This window comes from Semicossyphus pulcher, unplaced genomic scaffold, assembly GCF_022749685.1.
Source record: "Semicossyphus pulcher isolate SPU_LCO1_2020_fin unplaced genomic scaffold, fSemPul1.0.p SCAF_4, whole genome shotgun sequence".
Taxonomy (NCBI): domain Eukaryota; kingdom Metazoa; phylum Chordata; class Actinopteri; order Labriformes; family Labridae; genus Semicossyphus; species Semicossyphus pulcher.
This window is the reverse complement of record NW_027211715.1, coordinates 2,826,886-2,837,424: the sequence shown is the minus strand read 5'-3', so window position 1 is coordinate 2,837,424 and position 10,539 is coordinate 2,826,886. Positions and strand designations below refer to the sequence as shown.

The following is a 10,539-nucleotide window of genomic DNA, read 5'->3' as shown; positions in this document are numbered from 1 at the left end:
AGCAGGATTACAACCTTTAACAAAAATAGGATTTATCACTGCACTGAAAGAGTATGTAGTTTACTGACAGCTCAGGATATTTGTCTCGTGCAAGATGTTTACCAAACGTTTGCAAGCATTTTTGAGTCACTAGATTGTCTTCAAAATAACTTAAATGACCAACAACAAAACTTTTAACCCCAAGATACTTTTATTGTTTCATTTATCAATTGAACATTTCCATTAGAGCTCCTCATGCAAGACTTTTCAACAAGCAAATAAATCCTGCAGCAGAATGATCCAACATGAAGTGTAATCTACACGGAAGGCTTTTCCCAATCTGAGTGTTCTTATTCTCCATTATTAAACCCAAAATCCGTCTCAGATGAACATTGGTCCATTAATTGGCCCACAATATTGGAGTGCATAAAGAAAAGTCAAAGAAGAAAAAGCTCGTTTGGTGACTTTGAACATCTTGTATCAGAAAGATTGACAAAAATGTTAAGACTACACTGCAAAATCATGTACTGATTGCTATGTACAGTATGTACATCCTGTACTGGTGTCTCAATTAATGGTGGCTGTGCCAGCATCAGCAGTGAACTAGAATGAAGGTAAGGGAACACAGAGGGTTCAAAAAATTAGAAAGTGTGTCTTTATGTAGATAATTGTGACATGACATGACAACCATCATTGTGGTCCTATTGTCACTCGGATTATAAATGGATCAACTAAACACAACCAGGGAGGACGCTTGTGTCTGAGTTACGTTTGAGTGACAAAAGAAACTACAGAAACTCAAAGTACTTGGTGTTTACGATTCTCTACTTTTTTTTAATTTTTCAAAGCCAAAAAACAACAACCAGAATTTACATTTTTAGACACTTCAAATCCATCATCACCCCTTTACCTTTCCTAAAAGTTTACCTCCATTTAATATAGATGGAAATGGAAATTACAGGGGCAAAATTTACAGTTTCATCCAGAAACATTTTTGAAGTGACACAAAATACAGCAACCGGTATTCCCAGGATAAAGTGCAATAAAAATGAGACGAGACAATGTAGGAGAGCGTTGCTTGGCACGATCACTCTCCGGAGCGACAGCAGGCCCTGAAACCACACTGCAGGTTCTGACAGCCGCTGGCCGTGTCTGCGTGGGGACCTGCGGAGAAACACCACACAGGTCATCGACTGAACCAGAAGACACGGGACAAAAAATACATGACGGTACATAAGAAGTGGACGCAGCCTGCAGTTCTGAATAGTGAAGGCGATGCATCATAAATCTGCCATCTTTCTAATGATCAGCAGGAGGAGACTCCACTCACTTACCACCTATTACTACACATTTACCTAACAAGTTTATGGTCTCACATCGCTAGTTTCAGGTCTTCAATACAGCATGATGTTCCTTTTGTAAATTATGGTCCCGTTTAAGGTAAAATAAACAATAAAGTAGGGTCTTCTTAAGGGGTTGTACTTAAAGACAGTGAGATACATTTTGTTTAAAGCCTGTTTAAAGCTAGCCAGAATTAGCATCCCAATTATCAAAGTTATTGTGAATTACAGATTCACCTTGCTAACCAAGCTAGTGCTAGCACTGGCTGATAACTTAGGGTGGAGCTGAAGAGGAGCGAGGGGTTAGCTGTCTTGAACTTGAGGCTTCATGTTGATATCGCTACGTCCACTTCTTATTTACAGTCATGGTGAAAATCAAAGCCTTTTCATACACTTGCAGACACTATCTACACATATTCATAACAAACTGTTTGTATATTAAATAAATGAATCATATGAATGAATAAAATGATACTGATGGCATCTTACTGGCTACTGTTCTGCCTACTTACCTTCCACCTCAGTAGCATCTGTCACTTACACTGGGACACATGCTTTGCAGGTGGGGTTAGTGATGTTTCATACAGTTGCCACATATTGCAAAAAGTCTTTTACATTCACTGTGACATATTTAGATACAGTTCAACACAACACGGCTCGTTTCTAAAGCACAATACATCATTGGCATTTTCAACTTTGCGTTTCAGAGAAAAAAGGAACCTCAACAGTTTCACTTGTGAATGTTACCGTTGATGTTGTCGCAGTAATAGAAGTGCTCATCATTGAGGGAAGGACAGGCTGACACCAGCTCCTGTAGCCCCACCTCAGTGATGAAGAGGCAGCCAGACAGGTTGAGATGCTCCAGGACAGGAAGTCCTCCTCGCTGTGAGAGAGCCCTGAAACGCACACATACAGTGCGACCTTATTACAGGTGCAGCAACGTGGGGATGTCAACACGAACAATTATAATGTAGTTAGCAAATGTAACTGGCAATGTCCGTCTCTAATAATCAGCCTTTAGGTTGTTGGAACATTAACTGATAAACAAAACTGCATTTCTACCATAGACTGTATTAAAAAGGTGATGTCGCCATGTCTTCACCACCATCGTTTCAGCTGTCACATTCTTGTATTTTCCAAGCCAGAAGTGACCAAATTTGGAGGACAGGATGGATACGCTTCGCTAACTGCTCTTTCTTTAGTGAAATGTCGCTGTGGACGAGACTTGACAGACACAAGGTAGCACCGCCCTAAGGCATGCTCTGCTTTTATGCCTATTTTACCCCACCAAGACCAGAAGTTACACAAATGACAATAAACATGAAGAGTTGACAAAGTCGCTACCACAGCAGCCTGTCAACCAGATAGAGCCATAGCAGTAGGTATTCACCCTCTTGAACAATTAGGGTCACTACTGGCTTCAAAAAACTAAGATGGGACAGCCGAAACGACAATATTACGGCTTCCAAAAAGGAGCAATGCATGAGGTGGAGGTGGCTACGTCCACTCCTGATGTACAGTCTATGATTTCTACTGTTGCTTTTTATTTATCCATATGAATTAACACACACTAGCTCTCACTAAAACAGTGTAGGAGAGAAAGGTGGCAGGGAGGACGAGTTCACCAAGATAAATAAACACCCCGCGTGTTACTTTTGTTTTCAGCTAACAATGAAAATTACAACATATACACCTAAATGTTGTTTTGAAACTACATCATTTTAACTTCACAAAATGTTGCTGTGTTTTTCAGCTTATAATTATTATTTTCTAAAGATACTAACTAAATGAATCCATATAAACCCAGGTTGTATGTGAAATCATGCTATTATATAAAGCGGGTGTTTTTTTCTTAGGTTAAATAACTGCAACGCATCTTTACCTCAAGCCCAAATCTGTGACTTGATAACATCCAGAGAGGCTGAGAAACCTCAGTGAGCGCTTTGCCTCTAACTGGGCAGTCCTTTTGTCACACTGCAGGCCCCCGCCTGAGGAGCATTTAGTCCGAAACTCCGCAGTGCTGCTTCTGAATGTGCTCGACTCGCTCTGAGGCCCAGCAAAAGTCCTGAGGGCCACATCACTGCTGCAGCAGGTGGAGTGACCACAAAACATTTCCCCTGACATGGCATACTGCTGATGCAAATAGGAGGCGTTTGCGCCAGTCCTGTGCCCGCGCCTCCTGCTCCTCCTGCAGCAGCATGAACCTCCAACAAGCTGCGTCTCTACAAAGCTTTCTGCTGCAGGAAGTGGCATCCCACCACGACGGCTCCACTCTGCAGCATCTTCAATATCAGCGAGGTCTGAGGAGTCCAGGACCCACACCTGCGTGGGTGTGGAGGCAGCGCCCCACCGTCCAGTCCCTTGCTTGAAAATGAGAGCCTGTCGCTTCCGCACAACTTGATGCAGACCTTTCTCGTCCATGAGCGTGATGGGTAATGGAGAACTTTTAAGGAGCTTGGCTCGACGGTCTGAGCAGGTGAAAGACGAGCGGTCACCCAACCCGACAGACAGCTTCTTCAAGGTGTGATCAGTAATCTTCTCACACCCTGACAGATCCAGGTGCTCCAGAGAGAGACAAGCTCCGAGAGATGACCAGCTGAAAGAGGAAGGGGTATCGTGATGAGTGCTGAGTTTCTTGTACAATAATAAAAGAATTGACCAGGGTAGGTTTAAAATTTAAAATTTAAAATTATTATTTAAAATAATAATATATTAAGACATTCAATATTTACCTGTCGAATGCGGCATCTGTAACATCAGTCTGGGCCAGGTTCAGGTGAGTTATATTGGGGCAGAAACTGAGGATCTGGCGCACCTGAAAAGAGGAAAAAACAGTTTGACAGTTCAAAACTGACACAATCTTTATGATCAGGTATTTTGCAATTCCAGTGTCAATATTAAGGTCTTACACTGCTTACCATTTTACTAGAGACTGTAGAACTGTACGCCAGGACAATGGACTTCACAGATGAACCCACAGACGGCAGGAGGTTCTGAATAATCCCATCCAGGAGTCTCTTCTCACGCTGTGCAGTGCTGATTGCCAGGGAGCCCTGTGTGCGGCCCGACACATCTAAACCGACAGTAAACGACAAAAAGGAGGAAACAATTTATTCAGCTAGGCACAGAACTCAGTTTAATCATCACCATCAATGAATGGACCAAAGATCTGTTTGCTACCTTTATGCCAGGTTGCAGCCTGACACCTAGAGGGAGGACCTTTCGGATTACATTACAATGTCTTACAAGGTTCATGAAAGTGATAACGAAAGCACAGGTGAGCAAATGTGGAGTCCCCTGCCTCATGATCCGGGGGAAATATTTAGATTTCATCACATGGTACTTTTATTACCTTTCATAAACAAAAAAATACTTCACACTGTTGTAAACTCAGTTATAAACACCACATCCCATGCCTTTTCAGACCAGTGCTAAGATGATATCTGCACAAGGCATTGCTTACACATAAACTACTTTTAAGGACACCAAGTCATAGAAAGCAGATTGAAGGGGTTTCAAACTAGCAACTACATATTTTTGTTCTTCCATTTCGTCCACTTCTTTCAAAAGGATCATACATACTGCAAGTTCTACTGTTACAGGAAATAACTTTTGCATGTACTTAGCTTGAGACAAAATCTCACCAGATTCATCTACATCAGCGTCCTCGTCCCACTCCTGATAGGCCCGACCTTCTTTCTCACGGCTCTTTACCCACTCCTCATCTGGCTCCTGATCCAGATCCTCAGGAGGGCCACTATAGTAATCACCTATATTAGGCACAGAAACATTCATCAGCGTGGCATAGACAATACATACTTAAAATATATATATATATATGTTAGATTATATTGCTTTACCAGCTATCAGCAGCCTACCTCTGGCCCAGCGCACAGGGTACAGGTGCCTCCATAGCGAGCCTGTCTTGGCCAGCTCCAACCAAGAGCTGCACACCTGACTGCAGCGACACAGATCTACAGGCCCAAGATAGTGGAAGAGCCTCAGCATGATCTCAGCGGGAAGCTGGGAGATGTGGGTTGACGGATTGCAGTTCTTTTCCAGTTCTGAAGAAGAGTGCAAAAGAGTTCAGCCTATAACGGACTTAAATACTGAAATTATGAAATGCATCTTTTACAAATGCCAAGAATATGTATCATTTAATGAAGCTAGACTTAAATTATTTAACTGCCCAAAAACAAAACAAAAAAAGATATTTTAAATGTCACAGTAACAAACCCACAGGTATAAATTCATAATGGCTGCTTTGGTTTCACAGTCATCCTATTGTACCTGCTGGCTAACGGCCATAACTTTATGTGATGCTTGAACTTTGAGTCAATGTTAATGTTAATATAACACCGGCGCTTTTTATGACAGGTCAAAGGAAAGCATAGGAGACAGGTGCCTAATAAACTGCACATTCAAACAATAATGTTAAACTTAATGCTATTTTTTTATTAATCTACTATTATGTAAATCAAGTTGTTCATTTTAAAATGACTGCTTACAAAATTAGATACGACTATATGACTTCTTTTGACTGACCCATTAATAAACAGATTTTGACATATGAAATGATACAGTTAAACATCAAATTTGTCCTTTATTTGCGCTGAATACAGTTTGCTTAAGTGTTTCCATGTACCTACATTCCACTGCGTAGAGACTTTCCTGTTAAGGGCTTGTTGTAACCAGAATACTGGCAGGACTAGCCAGTCATGTACCAGCTGTCAACAGTATTTCCGATGCCAAGTTATGTGTATTAGTTCGATAAGCACAGTCTGTATTCTGTTTATTCATTTAAGTATAGTGAGATTAATAAGTTATTGCTATGAATAAGTTTAACTGTGAAGTAAAGGTAGCTTGAAGGTAGCTCAAATTACGATGTTACAATTTCATTAGGCAGGCGCTTTTGTCTAAAGCGACGTACATCTGAAAGTTAAAACAACACAAGCAACGATCAAGACAGGAGGGAAGGAAGTCAGTACGTGCCAACAGACAGCTTCATCGACAGCCTCAACAAGGTCCAATTAATGTCGATGTAAGTGCGACATTTTCTAACATACTACTAAACTGTGCAATGAGGGTCAGGGTCCTGTACAAGTTTCTCCTTGTGAAGATAATGTACAGTAATAGTAATATTGTTGAGCTTGACCCCTCACAAATATGTTTAATATTTCACCTGAACTTGACACAAGATTTGAACACTTGAGGTAGTGCTCCACTTAAAGCCTGCATATGCAAGAACCTCCCTTTAGGTGTGAGATACATGAAGCACTTTCAAATTATTTCTGACTCCCAGCTTGTTCACATAAATACATTTTAACATTTCATTAACATCACTAACCATAATCTGTCTTCTCATGATCGGCATATTTAAAGGCTTTTTGCAGCTCCTCTGCCTGGCTCCACAAACTGAAGCCCTTCAGCACCTCGGCGGCACAGTCCCATTGCTGTTGGCTGCAGTGTTGTGCTATCACCTGTTTCTTGATGTCCTTGAGCTCCTCATAGGTGAAGTGTTGCATAAGCATAGGCTGAAACACCTGCAACAAATCTCCTTAGGTTATAAACAGCTTTTTATACAGTGCAGGATGGATGTGAACCGAACATGTTTTTAATTTTGTTTATCCTTGGGTTCATTCTTTAAATTTAGTCTTACCCATTCTTTAGGGAATCAGTGAATTAAAAGTAATTTATGGAAACAATAAAGAGACATTTGAACATCTTATACCTCTTCTTCTTCCTTCATGTGGGGCAGAAAGTCTTGTGTGAAAGCCTCCAGTCTCTCCTTCAGCTGCTGGGCATAGTTAAGCTGCTCATATTCACTCTAAAAACACATAACAATTGTTAATTCACTGCATCACTTTTAAACATGGCATTTGAGACAACTTAAAATTCTGTCTAAAACATCTAGCAGTTCAGTAGCTTGATTATTAGACATGTCTATGATAATTTATAATCTTGTCTGACTTAATATTCTGCCCACAGTCTCTTTAGCAACTCATTTTAAAACAAGGTTCTAAATAAAAAAGTAAATCTATGAACAGTATTTCTATCTCAGGAGAAACATCTTTTCCTTGGCACAGAGTGCGGCATCAAATTCCATGTTCCTCTCAGTTTACCAAACTGACTGTGGCAGAGCGGAAGCAAAGATTTACACAATTGCATCATTCTGGAGAGCCCATTTTTAGGGTTTGGAGAGAACAATAACTGCTCTCTGTTGTTAAGCAGATCACAAAAACAACCCTGCCCTTATTTAAGAATTCAGCAGCATTCTTTCTGCATCTGGCCCCTTAATACATAAAATCTAAAGTTTTAAGCTCAAGTAATAGTGACAAAAAGCTGGTTTTCAATGAGGGTTTCAATATAAACTACTCTACATTTAAAAGACATATAACAATAAATGTCAGTTTTTACAATAATCGCGTGTACCTGAAAAAACAATTGTAATGTTGTTTTTACTACAATCTTTGTATAGCTAACATAACAGTTATTCTAATGACAGTGTTGACCAACAATTGAGCACTAAGTATCAGCTGAGTTCTGCAGACATCACAGATATTTTCCCTTGAAAAAAAGTTAAACCAGGGGCATGAACAGCTATTTCTAATATGTGCAAATTTACCTTAACGCTGTGCAAGCCTTTCTCAAAGAGGGACAACATCTCTGACAGTTTGTTATCAGAGTGCACATTGTACACAGTGCAGCAGCGCTGCTCCAACAGGCCGATGATGTACTCATTCTCAATTTGTTCATGCATCTTGAACTCCTTAAAGGTGGCACACAAGGACTGAAGAAATGAGCGGAAATCATTGTTGTTGGAGAAGTTGGTTTTTGACAGCTGTGAAAAACAAAAGAAAACTCGTTTATTATAAAATATAATATCAGCTAAGTTTATACTGAGATAAACGAGATACATGTAGCACTTCTGCTGGTTCCGTGATATGGCGACATATAACAGTTTGATAGCTGCAGTACTAACGGAATGTAAACTCAGACAGCTAACATAACAACAGCACACCGTTACTGAATAGCTACGTATCTGTCGTAAACACACCCTTCTTGTATAATCTCGTATCACATCTGACCTAATCTGAGATGTGGGACAATTTGAAAAGAAACCCTGGACATATATATATATTATAGACAGTTTGTGGAAACATTGTAAACTAGATTATGATACTTAAAGCATGTTGCATAACAAGCTATCTTGCCAGTTAGTTAGGCTAGCTTAACCAGCCTTAGCTGGGAAGAGGATGGGATATTGAAACTACTTTAGTAACAAACACCACAACATACTTTAAAGTTGTGGCTAAGTATGGACCTTAATTTATCTGATGTGTTCAAAGTCGAACCACGGAGCTGCCAAATGGTCACAATGTAGTCGTGAGACAATCACCCGACAGTTCATCTGCTTCTACTGACTCAGTGCTACAGACCCGAGCTAGCTGACATGCTAACTGACGTTCATTCGTCCGTTGGTCATACACCGTCATTTATTCCTCTATAAAACTCAAAATCGGGAACAGACATTATTTACACGCACCTTTTCACAGTAAAGGCCCACCAGCTGCTTCATTCGCCAGTGTGGGCCAGTAAAAACATCCACCTCGTCCGGAAAGGGAGCCATCTTCACACACCGAGGCTCAGTGCGTCATCTGCACAGTCGGTGATACAATCAAACAAGGAGGCGTGAGCGAGCGACTTACGTGACCAAAAGTTAAATGTGAAAGTCGTCCACAGTCGTTTACAGTATATTACAAACACTGAACACTGAGATGAATGTTTGAATGACAGATTATTACCTACACATATTAGGAGCTATCTGGCTACTTCATAAAATATTAACAAGGCACTGTATTTGTGGGGGGGAAATGCCACTGTTAACACTATATTGATATTGTTGTGTTTTTCACATTATCTAATGCACAGCTATTCCTTATTTTATAAATGTATATATACATTCTAAAATGTTCCACCCATTCAATCTATTGTTTTCTGCTTTGATTTTACTTGAGGTAATATTTGTTCCTTAACTACTCCTACTTCATTTCTTTTGTTCTTTTTTTGGCTACAGTTTGCAGTAAAATAGTCATAGTTATAAAGTATACAAAACTCAAGTATAATTAAGGAACAGATATTTTTTAAATGGTTTCTTTTATCACCAATATGGTGTGGCAAAATTCACAACTCATACAGACAAACAATTAACTTTACAAACTTCTTTTGGTCGACCATAAGTGCCATACTATATTATAATAGCTACAATCAAGATTAACCATATGTAACTCAATAAATTTAACCTAAATAAAAAAATAGATTATTACCTTATTACAGGCTTTTATGAGGATTCAGCCACTACAATAGAGGCTTTTTGGTCATTCTTCCATCGTTGTTATATTTTTTTTGTGAGAGTTAAAGCTCCTGTGAGAAACTGTTGGTCTTATATTGATTTTGGCGCCTCTTTTCTCTTTGCTGATTTTGTCCTGTACATGCTTAAGTGGTGGTTTTTAACACAAAATCTCATCCTACTTTCTTTTAACAGTCATATGCATCACTCGTTTTACATTTTTGCCCTGGCAAATGTAAATAAAGGCAGGATGCAGTAATCGCTGCGTCTGACACCTAGCCCCCCGCCAGCAGTTTCAGGCATTACAAATAACTATATAGAAATAATCAATCTTGTCACTGATGGTCTGGTTTGCTTTTGGAGCTTAAATAAAGAAATCAGAATTACTTCCAGTCTGTTTCATAACCAGCGAAAAACTCCTCACAGGAGCTGTATTTGTGTTTTTTTCTTGACAATTGAATTTCAAGAGAAGTTAAACACTTTCATAAGAACCAGTTTGCCTATTAGCCATTGGTCTTTTACTGATTCAATTAAAGTAAAGTAAAATTATATATTTGCACAAATGAATACCAAAACGTTGGCAGTAAAAATAAATTGCTCTATTTAAATTAAAATAGTTTTAATTCACAGTTTATTTGGATGAAAAACACGGTTCAAATTCTGCCATGGTCGCCACTCCTTCACGGTTGGCTTGTGGTTGCTATGGAAAATGTCCACAGCAACAGCCCCACTGGGGGTGGAGTCTAGGGTTGTCAGTCACTGTTATGACGGACCGCTGTACAAACCAATCCCCAATCGAGAAAAATGTAGGTGGCCAATCAAAATACAGCAAAAAGAGGACTGTAGTTAGATAGAGAGCGCGATTGCTGT

At 39.7% G+C, this 10,539-nt stretch overlaps 1 protein-coding gene across 1 annotated transcript; it reads right to left on the bottom strand.

Annotated features, from left to right (window-relative positions):
• Window positions 1-183: 183 nt before the first annotated feature.
• On the bottom strand, window positions 184-8,969 carry fbxl5 (F-box and leucine-rich repeat protein 5). The gene is made up of 11 exons (XM_069680474.1): window positions 8,866-8,969; window positions 7,945-8,160; window positions 7,051-7,146; window positions 6,667-6,862; window positions 5,198-5,383; window positions 4,964-5,089; window positions 4,238-4,392; window positions 4,052-4,134; window positions 3,202-3,915; window positions 2,067-2,215; window positions 184-1,143 (listed from the first exon to the last, which is right to left on the bottom strand). Exons 1-11 carry the CDS (start codon window positions 8,947-8,949, stop codon window positions 1,067-1,069), a joined length of 2,082 nt encoding a protein of 693 aa, XP_069536575.1. The 5' UTR covers window positions 8,950-8,969; the 3' UTR covers window positions 184-1,066.
• Window positions 8,970-10,539: the final 1,570 nt, after the last annotated feature.